Below are 14,740 nucleotides of genomic sequence, written 5' to 3' on the forward strand. Positions count from 1 at the left end.
TAAAACAACCCGCTACATAATTGAGGGTTCAAAAAATGAATGCGGTCCATGAGCAATTATCCTGTTTGGAAAAACGCAAATAAACTTTTTTTCACTTTATGAAAAACCGCAAACAACTCACAATATTTGTGATTGGTAACATCAACACTTTTTTTTTTAACTCTACAGATACGCACTTCGAGTGCTTCCAATCAAGGCCTTTGTATATAAAATTAAATTTAATAAAACTATATTAAAATTTATTGTACATTATTTATATATTTGTTTTTGCTATAATACACAGATTTATATTCATATACAAATTTTTCATGTATGTTACCATTAAAAGTGTATTTTTTACACTTAGATATATTGTATGTTACAAATAGATTATTTACCACTACCTAAAAAATGTCTAGAAAATAGTGGTAAATAATATATTTGTAACATACAGTATACCTAAATGTAAAAAATACATTTTTAATGGTAACATACCTAAAAGATTTGTATATAGATATAAATTAGTATATTATAACAAAAAATTATAAATAATATACAATATATTTTAATATATTTTTATTAAATTTAACTTTATTTACAAAACTTTAAACCCGTACATCGGCTGTCCTTACATAGTTTATATATTCAAATGTTTTCTTAAACATTTTTATCATATAATCGCAAAAAAACACTTTTCTGTTATCAAATTTAAATTTTTATAAGTATCTCAATCCATTTTTTTTTTTAATTTTTTTTATACCGTAGTTAAAAAATGTAGTTTTAGGTCCAACCGCGAATTTGAGGAAGAAAAAAAAAAAAAAAAGATAACACAAAACCTCTCTCTCTCTGTCTCGGTCTTCCAAAATCCACAACAACATTGACTTCTCTTCCACAAGGGGTCTCTCTCTCTCTCTCTGGTCACTCATGGCCATCCTCACTCTTTCTCTTCCTCTTATCGTCTCTTTCCTTCGTCCTCACGCTTCTCGTCGCTTCTTCCTCCTCCCTCGCTCTCTCTCCCATACCCCTTTTCTCTCCCGCCGCCGATTTCACCGCACCTCCGCCGTTTCCTCCGCCTCTATTCACCACCAGTCTTATCGTAAGCCCGACGATGATCCCACCACCCGCGCCGCGTCTGTTCCTACATTCCAACAGGCGATTCAGCGCCTTCAGGTTCCATTCTCCCCATCATCTCCTTCCAAATTTCGGCGAATTGACTGAATTTATCTAACTGAGAACTTTTTAGGAATATTGGGCTTCCGTTGGATGCGCCGTTATGCAACCTAGTAACACTGAGGTAGGAGCTGGTACCATGAATCCTTGTACCTTTTTGAGGGTTCTTGGTCCTGAACCTTGGAATGTTGCATATGTTGAGCCAAGCATACGTCCTGATGATTCTCGCTATGGAGAGAACCCCAATAGGCTTCAAAGACATACTCAGTTTCAGGTCATTTTGAAACCTGACCCTGGAAACTCTCAACAGCTCTTTATCAACAGTCTCTCTGCTTTAGGTACTCATCAAAACTTACTCTTTCGTCTTTATTCTAAAAAATGCTTCCTCTTTATGTTTCCACTTATATGTTTGAGACTCAAGTGCAATAGATTGATTGAATCTTTCTCCTTGTGATGGTTTCCGTTGGTATATTTTGCTGAAAGATTTGATTATGTCAAGTTGATCTTTATGGTACATAAAACTGCTTCTGAGGAAAACTCTTTCATCCCTTACTGTCCGCCGTATGTGTTCTTTATAGGTATTGATGTGACTGCACACGATATTCGGTTTGTAGAAGACAACTGGGAGAGTCCGGTAATGTGTGAAACCTTGTTTTTATGGAGGTTTCCATATCTTTTAGTTTCTCACTATATTCTCAGCTTGGAGGTGTCTGTTTTCAGGTGCTTGGTGCGTGGGGTTTGGGCTGGGAGATTTGGATGGATGGTATGGAGATCACACAATTTACTTACTTCCAGCAGGTAATTCATTTTATCTAAACATTACTAAAAATGAACTATAGATTACAGTTTGCATTTTTGGTTTTCTTAGGGTAAATTTTATCTTTGATTCTGTAATCTGTAGTATATATTCTTCAGTTGCTAGAAAACAATATAATTGTGAAGTTTACTTCTCTCTAGGCTGGAAGTCTTCCGTTGTCTCCAGTATCTGTTGAAATAACTTATGGGCTTGAGCGCATCATCATGTTGCTTCAGGTTAGTAGTATACTCCCATTGTTGATGTACACATGTTCGTTATAGGTCCTTTTTGTCTGGCTTAAGTTAACCTTTTCGTTTCAACTGACAGGAAGTTGATCATTTCAAAAAGATCTTATATGCTGATGGTATCACCTATGGGGAGCTTTTCTTGGAAAACGAGTAAAAGACTGATATTCTTTTATGGGTTTTCATCATACATTATCAAAATGATTCTGTGTTAGTCATGCTTTTAGATACGGGTGAATTTTTCAGGAAGGAAATGAGCTCATATTATTTAGAGCATGCTAGCGTGGATCGCCTTCAAAAGCATTTCGATTATTTTGACGAAGAAGCACGTTCCTTGCTTGCCTTAGGATTTCCAATCCCTGCGTATGTTTATCACATGCTAATGATCATCCATTTTCTTCTCCATATTTAACAACTGCCTCTTGAATTTAACAAATTGCTGCTTGGGGGCATGCTAGGTATGACCAGCTTCTGAAGACGTCTCACGCTTTTAACATTTTAGACGCCAGAGGTTTCATTGGCGTAACTGAACGTGCTCGTTATTTCGGTCGAATGCGCAGGTATGATCTGTTCCAGTTTTTTTCTTCCTAAAGTGTATTATTGAGCAACCCAACAAGCTTGATTAACCGGAGAGGAAGTGCTTTTAGACAAGTTGTTACTTGTAAATATATTTATGATGTGCATTTTTTGCGTCTGTGCATTCTCTTTGAAAGAATAGCTTGGCTCGCCAATGTGCCCAGTTGTGGTTAAAGACACGCGAGTCTCTTGGACATCCTCTTGGTGTTGCCTCCGAATCAGTTCTTCCCGTTTGTCACAGAGAGGCTTTGGAAAAAATGGCTGAAAAGGTTGGGTTGTTTTCTGATTAGAGATTTTACAATTGGAGCTTTGTTGCTGATTATTTCCTTTTGATGAGTTGTGAAGATGGCTTTTTTGATGGAGGAAAACATTTCTGAAAGTGTCAAATAAGATAGTTTCCTAATTTGTTGCTTATGTGGTGTTCAATTGTCACAGGTTCCTGAGGATCCAAGATCGTTTATTATGGAGATAGGGACTGAAGAGATGCCACCTCAAGATGTTATCAACGCTAGTGAACAAGTAAAATTACATTTCATATGGAGAAACTTGATATTTCTCTCTCTATCACTCACTCATGGACACTTGAAGGCCGTTCGCTCATGCTACAATACTCGCTAGATTTTTTTTCATGTGTTTCTTGTTTTTCCTTTTCTGCTATGTTCTTTTGATATATTGCACATCAAGTAATAGTCCTTGTTAATATTGCAGCTCAGGGTCTTAGTGCTAGAATTACTAGAGAATCAAAGATTGCGGCATGGTGCTGTGAAAGCATTTGGCACACCCCGCAGGCTAGTGGTAATTACATAACTGATGTCAACTCTATAAAAGCATGAATCTTCCTTTTTGTTCTTCAGCATTTTTGTACGTTTTTAAAAATTTCGCTTATGAGGCTTATTTAAAGCTGGCTTTTGATGTGAGGATGTAAAAATTAATTTTGACGGATTTGAAGGTTTTGGGTTTTTGAAGTACCGTTGAAGCTTTTTGGAATACTTCTTCTTTTTCTTCTTCTTTTAAGTAGTTTTAAGTGAAGGCCCCTTTTTCAGGTTTTAGTTGATGCTATGTCCTCGAGGCAGCTGGAAGAGGAGGTTGAAGTTCGAGGACCCCCTGCTTCCAAAGCTTTTGATGATCAAGGAAATCCTACGAAGGTTATTTTGTTTTCCTTTGGTCCTTTTGGTCAAGGATATTAAAATTAACAACGTATTCAAAGTATTTTGGTAGGCATGGGTGGAATTTATCGAAATAGTATCTGGTTCATTTATGTATTTCCCCTTAGGTTTTGTGCGTGCATTGACTGCCTATAGATATGTAGGTATAAATTTTCTCGTTGTTCCTTCCTGCCAGGCTGCAGATGGTTTTAGCCGTAGACATGGCGTTCCTTTGGAAAAATTGTACAGAAAAGTTTCTGGTACGTGCATCCATTTTAGCAAATTCTGTTTGCAGGATCCTATTTTAACTTATGACATTCCTTGCTCTTTGTCTCCTAGGCTGCAATTCTGCTTTTTTCTTCATTTTTAACCTCTTTTTTTTTTTTGTATTTCTTTCAGGGAAGACAGAATATGTCCATGCACTAGTTACAGAGCCAGCTCGACTTGCTTTGGAGGTTCTTTTTCCTTTACTCTTTTTGTTATGCTAAGGCAATGTTATTTTCATCTTTTATGACAGAAATTCATGAAAGACATAGTATATCCATTAAATTAGCATATTATAAATGCTCACATTTTTCCTCTTGCTTTTCATATGGTATACCTCGTATGTTTAGCGTCCTAAGTCCTCTATTTGTTAAGCATACATTCTCGCTCTGGGATCTTGTCTATTATAGGTTCTATCAGAAGATTTACCTGCTATGCTGGCTAAAATATCGTTCCCAAAGTCAATGCGCTGGAACTCTTCAGTATGTAACTTATATCTGTATACTCATACTACTGCTTATATTGCCTAGATTCAGTTGTAAAACAAGGTGTTTTAATTACTGCTATTTATCTGGTGCTGTGATAAGCAGGTAATGTTTAGCAGGCCAATTCGCTGGGTTGTGGCCTTACATGGGGATCTGGTTGTGCCATTCTCCTTTGCTGGCATCTCAAGGTACGTTTACTTGGCTACTCTTGCTTTTCCATGCTTTCTATGGCTTAAATTGGCACGAATTTCCCTCTTGTATTTGGCAGGTATGTTAGAAAGATATTGAAAATATTTGTAAATAATATAACTATCTGTTTCATCTTTGAAATGTAGTGGAAATGTATCTTGTGGACTTCGCAATACTGCTTCAGCATCACTATTGGTAAGAATGTACCTGGCATTGTCGTCTGTAGACATATTTGGATGTCATGCTTCAGATGTGTGCTTTATCGTTTTCTAAATATTGGCAGGTACAGAATGCAGAATCCTATGAAGATACTATGAGGAATTCTGGAATCAATATTGAAATTGAGGCATGTCCTTCATATATTCTTCTCTATCCATTATATATTTATAAAAATCTTTTTAACTTTCAGCAGGGTGTCAGATTTCTTTCATTTTTGATTTTTAGTTATGGATTTATGTAGTCATTTCATTAGTTACCATAATTTATAGGAAAGGAAGAAAATCATTCTTGAGAAGTCAAATGCACTAGCAAAGAGTGTGAATGGACGCCTTGTTGTCCCACAGAACTTACTTAACGAGGTAATTTTGGGATGTTTTTTCATTGGTATGCTCTACAAAGGGCTATCTTTACCTCAAGATACCAAGAAGCCAGTTAATTTGTGGTTTTTGCTAGGTTGCAAATCTCGTCGAAGCTCCTGTGCCCTTAATCGGAAAGTTCAAGGAATCATTCTTAGAACTTCCAGAGGAGCTATTAACTATTGTAAGCTCCTCAGAAACGAAGAATGGTTTTTATACCGTGTAACCTGCTCATAATATCTATTTACTTTCTTATGATTTATCAGCAAGTATGCTTATCTAATTCAAGCCTTGTTATACCCTATAGGTTATGCAGAAGCACCAGAAGTATTTTTCCATTATTGATGATAGTGGACATCTATTGCCTTACTTTATTGCTGTATGACACTCTAGCCTTGCACTGTCTTCTGTTGCATATATATATATATATATATATATATATATATATATATTTTTCATTTTTAATGGCATAAAACTTTTTTAAATAGCTGATGAAACAGAGTGCGAATTTTTTTAGGTTGCCAATGGTGCAATAAATGAGGACGTGGTGAAAAAAGGAAATGAAGCAGTTCTCAGGTTGAGATGTGTTATAAGTAGCTAAAATTTATACTCAATTGATAGATAAGAGTAGATCCCTCTTGGCACGTCTTTATTGTTCTATCTGTTTGCATTGCCCTACTTATATGCTGTCAAGTCTTGATAGTGCTCCATGTTAAAAGCTCTCAAAGGTCATGTTTTACATTTGCAGGGCACGTTATGAAGATGCAAAGTTCTTTTATGAGGTGGACACAAGGAAAAGGTTTTCTGATTTCCGAGGTCAGCTACAGGGAATTCTCTTCCATGTAAGTTTTCTTTTGATACATATTTTATACTAGAAGCTGGATACAACAAATTGTCGTACTTTTTTTTTTTTCGCCAGTAGTTTCATTGTGGTTTCAGTTACAAGTAAAAAATGCAAATCATTTTATATTGACTTCAGTAGCACATACAGCACAAGCTTCTAATCCATGTTTATGTGAACTAATAGGAAAAGCTGGGGACGATGCTGGATAAGATGAACCGTCTACAAAAGATGGTAACTAAGCTTTGTTTGGCCCTCGAAATTGATGAAGATGTGCTTCCTGTCGTGGAGGAGGCTGCCTCTCTTGCTATGTCAGACCTTGCAACTGCTGTAGTTACAGAATTTACTGCGCTGTCAGGAATAATGGCTCGCCATTATGCTCTCAGAGATGGCTATTCAGAGCAGGTAGTGGATTCTTCAAGTGTATCTGTGTATGTTTATGGGCTTAAGTTTCCCTTGTGGCAGCTTCTTTTTTGCTTCATAGATTAAGCTACTAGCTTACTATGGTATATATTCATTAGCATGTGCTTTATTATTATATGAAATCATGTTCCTGGGATGCAGATAGCAGAAGCTTTGCTGGAGATTACACTTCCTAAATTTTCTGGAGATGTCATCCCAAAAACAGATGCAGGAATGGTTTTGGCAATAGCTGATAGGTAAATCGAAAGCCTAGAATTTTGGTGTCTCTTATTTCTTTCTATGCCAAACGGTTTGTCTTGTGAACACAAAACCATGTTTCTGAGTTTGCGCAGAACCAAATTGCATAATACTTCTGATATGATGATTTTGTTTGAATTTTTGTGATCCTATATACTTACACGGTTACACCTATGCTTATTTCTATGACTTTGTAGATTAGATAGCCTTGTTGGTCTATTTGCTGCTGGTTGCCAGCCAAGTTCATCAAATGACCCATTTGGCCTTAGAAGAATATCATATGGCTTAGTAAGTGTATATATATATGCTGATCTAAAAAACGAGCAATTATGATTTGCCATTTATGGTTGCATGAAGGTATGGAGGCAAAGTTATACTTACTTTGTATGTATAACACAGGTTCAGATTTTGGTCGAAAAGGAGAAAAATGTCAACTTCAAAAGTGCTCTAGAACTTGCGGCCAGTGTACAACCAACGAAGGTTGAGGCAAACATTTTAGAAGATGTGAGAATCAAGCCTACTCCCATAGCTTCGGTGGCGTCATATACTATTTCTCATTTTTACAGGTTGTAAACTGTCATCTGAATTGTTTCATGATATAATTAACTGGTCTATTGTTTCTAGGTGTATCAATTTGTTACTCGAAGACTGGAACAGCTACTGGTTCGTGCACTTTTGTGATGCTTCTTTGTTGCTTTCTAATTTTTTAGACACAGTTCCCGGCTCTTTAAACTGAAAGACCTTAGGGTCCGGTTCTTGAAACAACGTTCTTTCCTATTTACAGGTTGACAACGGAGTAAGCCCTGAAGTAGTTAGGTCTGTCCTAGCAGAGCGTGGAACCTATCCTTGTCTGGCAGCGCGTACTGCACACAAGGTAAGTGACTTGTGATATAATCCAATAGCAATTAGATATGGAATCAGGTAATAGTTGAGGAGCCTGTGGGCATCATTCTCCTACAAGTCAGATCTTTTGGTGATTGGATTAAGCCTAGCATAGAAGGATACATCCCAATTTAATTGGTTGAATCTCCCTTGGCTATCTAGTATTAGAGATTAGAAACTGGACTAAGACTTGATTATCTTGTGGTTTTGAATGTTGCTGTGTCATAGTTATTTTGCTCCAAAAAAAACGCTAACATCGCTGGTGCATTGGCTGATACCTTGCAGATGGAAAAGCTAAGCAGAGGTGAGATGTTTCCGAAGATAGTGGAAGCATATTCTCGTCCCACACGCATTGTCCGTGGGAAAGACGTTGGTGTTGGAGTTGAGGTACTTGAGGTTTCTATCTGATCAAAGAGCATGTGTGCAAACTTGCAGCTGCTAACATTAAATGATGCAATCAGGTGGATGAGAAGGCATTTGAGACTACCCAAGAGAGAGCGTTGTGGAGCACTTACACCTCTATCAAAGATCAAATTCACACTGGTAACTCCACTTTCTTCTTTACAGCTGGTTTCTCTCAAACAAACAAACAAAACAAATTTCCTCACTTGCTTCCAAATTTCAGGTATAGAAATCGAAGAGTTCACTGAGATATCGATGCAATTGGTGGAACCACTAGAGGATTTCTTCAACAATGTGTTTGTGATGGTGGTAAGTTGAAAAGCTTTGTCCACACACTGTACTCGAGCTTTATTGTAGACCGAGAGTGAAGTTTTGAATTTGATGATTTGCAGGAAGATGAAAGAGTGAGGAAGAACAGACTCGCTCTGCTCAATAACATTGCCAATCTTCCCACAGGAGTCATTGACCTCTCATTTTTGCCCGGATTTTGAGTTCTTGATTGTTTCATAATCTCCACAGGAATCATTTTTTTCTTTGTTTCATAACCTTATTATAGTTTTGTGTTCTTCCTGAGGAAAATTTCAATGTAAAACTTATGCAATTGAAACTCTTTAGAATAAATTTTAATAGTCTCTATAAAGCAAAAATTCAATAAAAAAATATGTGTATCATTTCAAAAAATTCAAATGAAAAACATGTGCCAAAAAAATTGGATAATGAGATAACAGCAAGGAGGAGGCCGGCGAAGAAGAGTTAATAAAAAAAAAAAAAAAACCACCGAGAGAAACGGCGGTTAGTTATGGAAGAGGAAAAAGCGGCAGCTTACTACGACGAGCTCACGCGTAAAGGAGAAGGAGCTGCTCGTTCCAAGCAAGGCCTCGGCTTCTCCTCCGGTGCCAACGCCGTTCCTGAGAGAGGATCGGCGATCGCATCGTCCTCTTCGTTTCTCAACCAGTTCGTCAAGGCTTCTTCCAACCCAACTAAATCCACTGACAACAAAGACTCCGAGATCCGAACCATCAGAGATAAATTGAAGAAGGATCAGCAACACCCTAGGGTTCCGGAGAGGAGCTCCAGAGAATCGAGTGAACGGCGCCGTAATCGGAGTAGAGAGAGGGATGAGAGAGATAAAAGCCATACAAGGAGAAGAAGCAGGAGCAGGAGTTCAGAGAGACGTAGTAGGTATGCGGATAGAGAGAGACGGAGAAGCAGGAGCAGGAGTTCAGAGAGGCGTGATAGGTATAGAGATAGAGATAGTCGGAGGAGGAGGAGGAGCCGGAGCAGGAGTTCGTCGCCGCCGAGGAGAGAAAGTAGGAGGAGGGAAGATGTTAAGGAGAAGAAGATTGATTACTCGCGGCTAATCAAAGGCTACGATGAGATGGTATACTCCTTCTCTCAGCCTTCATGGTTACCATACTTAGATGAACTTTTGTTAATTTGCTTCGTAATGTTAGAATCCCTCTAGAGTTTGGGAGTTAGGGTAATAAGAACATAGCAATTAGCTTAACATCCTGAAGCTTCTGTTGGTATTGCAACTAGGAATTGCCTTCATGTACCCACCAATTTACTTGGTAAGCAGGAATAACTAGATGTTTTAAGATAGTAAACCCTTGAGCTCTAATTTGGTTCAACCATTCTTTGTTTATGGATATAGATTTTGTATTTTTGTGATCGGTGTTTTTTGTGTGTGGTTTTTCATTTCCATTGGTATCATAAGGGTTGGGTTCTTTTGTTGCTTTCTTGAACAGTCAGCTGCTGGAAAAGTGAAGGCCAAGATGAAGCTCCAGCTTGATGAAACTGGTATGTTAGTCGGTCCCATTTGAGAGATTACTTTGAGTTTCTGTTGTCCATGCGTCTAGCAGCTCGTGATCTGATTCTCCCAGCAACATCTTTTGAGTGGGATCCATCTTTGGAGTGTCACTGTAAAACGGTGGGATGTGTTTTAGTCTTGTTGATATGAATAAGGATTTCTTATTAGTCTAATGCAAGACTATTGTTGCTATTCTAGAAGTTTTGTAGTGAATCATAGCCTTAAGTTGGTTAGTTAAGGGGATAAAGGTGTAAAGCTGAGCTAGGAGAATGTGTTACGGTGTTGGTTGGGAATTAGGTCAGATGACTGAGAATGCTCTCATAAATCAAAGTCTTTATGGTATAGTTCTGTGGAGGGCAGTGTTTTAACTCTTCATCTCTTGGCATTGAGGTTGCAATGTGCATTACTGCTGGGAGTAGACTTTCCCTAGCTTTTCCGTATCAGCATAGCAAAGCAAAACCTAAGTGTTTAGTGACCTCGTAGATCTTCATAGCAACTCTGCATATAAGGAGGATTAGTACAAACCCTTTCCTGGAGATCGTAAATATGTAAATGTATTTACTGGTATAAAGATAAATTACCTGGTGTTTGAGAAAGAAGAAAAGAACAAGAAAGATCATAACTGTCCTTAAAATGAGATCCTTCGCATTGCATACCTTGTGAAAACGTTAATATCAAGCTCATGTTTATCTCTTCTCTTGAAACTGATGTTGTGGTAAAATTGCAGCTGAGAAAGATACCAGTAAGGGTGCAGGATGGGAAAGATTTGAATTCGACAAAGATGCTCCAGTTGATGATGAGGAAGTAGAAGAAGGTCAGTTTACCATGAATTTCTACATTTACTCCTTATGTTTTCGATGTACGATGGAGCTAAAAGCAGAAAATCATCCTTAGTTACTATGTATATACTCTTGATGCTAAAAACTTCATATGCTTGCAGGTACTGATGACGACGCTGCCTTAGTAAAGCGAATGGGACAGAGTTTTAGGTTTTCGGCCATCGAGGTATACTGAGTCATTACCTTACAATTTCGATCTCTAAACAAGTCACAGTTTTTCTTTAAATCAGAGCCTCAAACAAATTATATGGTTAAATAAAAACTTGTAGGCGAAACGGGAAGAGCAACTCAAAACCGCACACGATGAGGCCATGTTTGGAGCACCCACATTCCAAACCCATACCGACGCCGAATGTAATGTTACAGAGAATATTGATGTTAAGGACGATGAAGGAGACAGCAACAGTGGCACGATAAGTCTTCTAAGTGAAAAGGTAAAAATCTATTCACTTCTTTTGCTCTCAAACCAATCTCGATTCTTGGAGCTCCATTCCAGGGTCCGTACGTAAGCTTATTAATCCCATCGTTTGTGTTTTACTGTTTTAGGTGCTTGCAAAACAGCAAGGATCTTGGCGAGACAGAGCTCGCAAGTCATGAAATTCCTATAAATAATGGAACTATGGAAGTCATGAAGATCAATGTAGTTTATAGTTGTTGGTCCTTACTATGTATCGATCGTTTTGTTTCTAGTAGAATTTTTGTTCTTGTTTGATAGTGATTTTACTCATAACTCTGATTTTTGGTACGTAACATTTAAAAAAAAATATAGATTGCCCTTCGATGTCGTACGTTTTATTTTTAACTTCTGGCATTATTATGGATTCTCATTAGACTATTGGGGGAAATCAGAATTGCTAGGTCGAATGCGATAAGGAATTAAGGATGATGATTAATTAATCATCGATAGGGTTAGAAGCGGTCCAGAGTCTAGCTTATTAGATATTTTTTTTTTCCATAAATCCAAGTATCAGCAAACTCAATCAATAATGTAAGGCTAAGTAAGAAAGGAGATGGTCGTATCCATAAAGACTGAATCAGATAAATAAAAAAGAAAAATCCAAGATGAAGAAAAAGTCAGATCAGATACATAAAATCAATTCTAAACGATGATAAAAATCATAGAAGTTTCTTCTACATTGAGAAGAATAGACTTGTCAATTCTTCTCTTCATTCTAAGCTTTTGAAGCTCTCTTGGCTCTAGCACCGGCATGTCTCTTCGTTGTACGTGCTAGACGAATCGTGTTGTAAGCTTCAAACAATTTCATGTCTGAAGTGAGCTCTACAAGCTCAATTGTTGGCTTCTCACTGACAATAGGCATGTAATGCTTCATTTTTTCACCTAAAAACATTAGGAAAGATAAATCGTAAACATGTCAATACTATGTATCTAACATTCAACAAGCGAAACAATAAAAATAATTAAATAATGACTAGTATTATCAACAGATCCAAATTAAACACGGCTTAATTCTATTTAATAATATAGACAAGGTGATTTACAGGTTTTCTACATAATCAAAACTTGGATAATCGCTAAAGCAAAACAAACAACGAATCAACGAACTCAGAAAAGCTAGGAATCAACAAAACAATGAACTTAGAAAATTTACAAGAGCTAGCCAGAACAGAAAAGAATGAATTAAGAGAAGAAAAAAACACAAAAGAAAAAGAGCAGTTACAAGCCTTCATCAATATGTGTTAACAACAACTAAGAAAAGAACAATTACAGCCTTCATCATCGATGCGTCTTAACAAAAGCTAAACCTAATAATATTACTCACTCTCGAGATAGGCGACAAGAAGTATAGAGAAGAGATCTTCACAGGTAATTTGCGTCAGGAAACAGAAAAGTAGGTTTGGAAGTTGGAACCTTTCCTCTATATATATATCCTTGCATAGTAAGGCATTAATAATTTACCTGGGCCGAGTCCAAAACAAACCCATTAAAGATGAGAATTATATTTACATAATATATATTTGTTATCTTATTTCCTTTAAAAAGATAAATTTACTTTTAAATATGATATTAGAAATTTAAAAGTAAAATTTATCTTTTTAAATTTACATATTAGAAATTTAATATATTTATCATTTAATTTTAAGGTGTCAAAACCAAATTTTGTACATATGTTGAGAACAAAAAAAATTGTAAATTGTGTTAAAATAAAAAATATCATGCAATATATATTTGGATAGTAAGTCCTAGATTTCGTAGGACTAAATCCTGGACAGCGATCACAAACCTTCTTATGGACTTTAATCAAATACTAGGTTTTATCGTTCGCTAAAATATATATATATATATATATATATATATATATTTTAACATATAAAAGATTGTATGCACATAATTGCTAAAAATAACTCACATAGTATCTTATCGCCAACAACTTGCCCATTTGGTAGAGAGATATGACGAATATAAACGAAATTAAAATAATTTGGGAGAAAAAAAAGAAGATAAGAATCGTAGTCTTTTTTTTTTACAACAACTTGCCCATTTGCTAGTATATATCGCTTCATAAACACAGCTAAACAAAGGTAGAAAAAGCAAAAAAAACAAAAAGAAATGGTGTCTCGAAACTCTAAACGAACAGCTGTCAAACTGCCATTGGTTACAAGCTGGACGCCTCGCTGCCAATGAGAAATCAGTATTCCAAATTTTTTTATTTTTATTTTAATTTATATTTTGGGGTTACAACTTACAATTGTCGTCCCGAAAAAATCGTAAAACCTAAAAAGTCAAAATAAAAAAAAGGGGAAAGTGGTCTCATCACAATCTTACGTCTCTTCTTCTAACATTCTCCAGAGAGAAGCCGTCTTCTTCTTCTTCAATCCTTCGTTTCATCTTCTCTGCGAATCCAAAAAATGTCGAGCCGTTGGTTGAGACCTGAGGTACTCCTTCCTTACTACTTCTCATCGATCTTTGATCTTTTCCCCTGAATCGTAACGGATCGAATCCATCCGTTGATTCTCCTTTGACTACCGTTTAAATTTCTATTGTTTTTGATCTGGATTCGTTTCTTCCTAAGATTTAGCTCGTGTGTGAATCACAAATAATTTTGTTTTGTTTGGGGTTAGGTGTATCCTTTGTTCGCTGCCACCGGAGTTGCCGTTGGGATCTGTGCGTTTTCGTTGATCAGAAACATCACCGGAAACCCTGAAGTCAGGTTTGTTCTAACCTCCCTCCCTATCTCCTCTGATTTTGTTTTGATTCCTGCTACCTACTTGAGACTCCTTTCAACTATCTTCTTTTGGCCGTGATGTGATATTGGTGTAATACTTAAACGAAGTCGTTTTGTCCAGATTAATGCATTTGTGAAATGGAAACTTATCCCTTAGTTCTTGGCGGATCATTCACACTAGACTTTTTATGATTTTGGATACAACTAATGCAATTCTGATTTATATTACATTTATGTGATCATATATCCTTGTGATGGCACAAAGCAACCTTCAGTATAAGTGTTTGGGGACCCTCATGTTTCTTGCTATTAGTTAAAGAGGTCGTTTTATCAAAGATAATATATAGTCGAAATGCTTACTTGGCCCTCAGTTCTATGAATAGGAAGAATCATTACTTTGGCAGATCATTCATAGACTTTAAATATTCATTAAAGGATTCGTTAAGACTTACGATGATTGGATCCATTTCGGATTTTTTTTTATGTTACTGCCATCGATCATCTTCTTTGTTATGGCACAAAAACAACCTTCAAGCTATTTTCAAGTTACTTGTACGTTGGGGTTTGTTTGTTTTTCTTGATAGAGTGTTCTAATAAAGTGTTTTGTTTGTTGAATCGTCGTCTCCAGATGCACCAAGGAGAACAGGGCTGCTGGAATTTTGGATAACTTTGCAGAGGGAGAGAGGTATAAGGAAAA

General features: G+C 36.7%; 2 protein-coding genes and 1 long non-coding RNA gene across 4 annotated transcripts; 2 read left to right on the top strand and 1 right to left on the bottom strand.

The window, feature by feature from the left end:
- Window positions 827-8,841, top strand: LOC104791020 (glycine--tRNA ligase, chloroplastic/mitochondrial 2). 2 transcript variants are annotated; one of them, XM_010505132.2, is made up of 33 exons: window positions 827-1,149; window positions 1,223-1,487; window positions 1,728-1,783; window positions 1,870-1,947; window positions 2,107-2,181; window positions 2,273-2,343; window positions 2,437-2,553; window positions 2,649-2,750; window positions 2,909-3,035; window positions 3,202-3,285; window positions 3,475-3,561; window positions 3,810-3,911; window positions 4,108-4,171; window positions 4,311-4,366; window positions 4,586-4,657; window positions 4,766-4,848; window positions 4,996-5,044; window positions 5,133-5,195; window positions 5,338-5,427; window positions 5,522-5,608; window positions 5,732-5,803; window positions 5,942-6,000; window positions 6,173-6,266; window positions 6,452-6,670; window positions 6,830-6,924; window positions 7,123-7,213; window positions 7,325-7,459; window positions 7,550-7,588; window positions 7,710-7,799; window positions 8,093-8,194; window positions 8,269-8,350; window positions 8,433-8,518; window positions 8,602-8,841. In XM_010505132.2, exons 1-33 carry the CDS (start codon window positions 904-906, stop codon window positions 8,698-8,700), a joined length of 3,237 nt encoding a protein of 1,078 aa, XP_010503434.1. In that variant the 5' UTR covers window positions 827-903; the 3' UTR covers window positions 8,701-8,841. The 2 variants fall into 2 exon arrangements, with proteins under 2 accessions (XP_010503434.1, XP_010503435.1); XM_010505133.2 differs by having other exon boundaries at window positions 904-1,149; window positions 7,325-7,429.
- LOC104780623 (uncharacterized protein DDB_G0287625-like) lies at window positions 8,903-11,653 on the top strand. The gene is made up of 6 exons (XM_010505134.2): window positions 8,903-9,590; window positions 9,958-10,009; window positions 10,747-10,833; window positions 10,960-11,024; window positions 11,128-11,292; window positions 11,405-11,653. Exons 1-6 carry the CDS (start codon window positions 9,009-9,011, stop codon window positions 11,453-11,455), a joined length of 1,002 nt encoding a protein of 333 aa, XP_010503436.1. The 5' UTR covers window positions 8,903-9,008; the 3' UTR covers window positions 11,456-11,653.
- LOC104780624 lies at window positions 11,878-12,698 on the bottom strand. The gene is made up of 2 exons (XR_766789.1): window positions 12,640-12,698; window positions 11,878-12,197 (listed from the first exon to the last, which is right to left on the bottom strand). It is a non-coding gene; the product is annotated as an uncharacterized LOC104780624 (long non-coding RNA).

Source organism: Camelina sativa, chromosome 4 (genome assembly GCF_000633955.1).
Source record: "Camelina sativa cultivar DH55 chromosome 4, Cs, whole genome shotgun sequence".
NCBI classification, from domain to species: domain Eukaryota; kingdom Viridiplantae; phylum Streptophyta; class Magnoliopsida; order Brassicales; family Brassicaceae; genus Camelina; species Camelina sativa.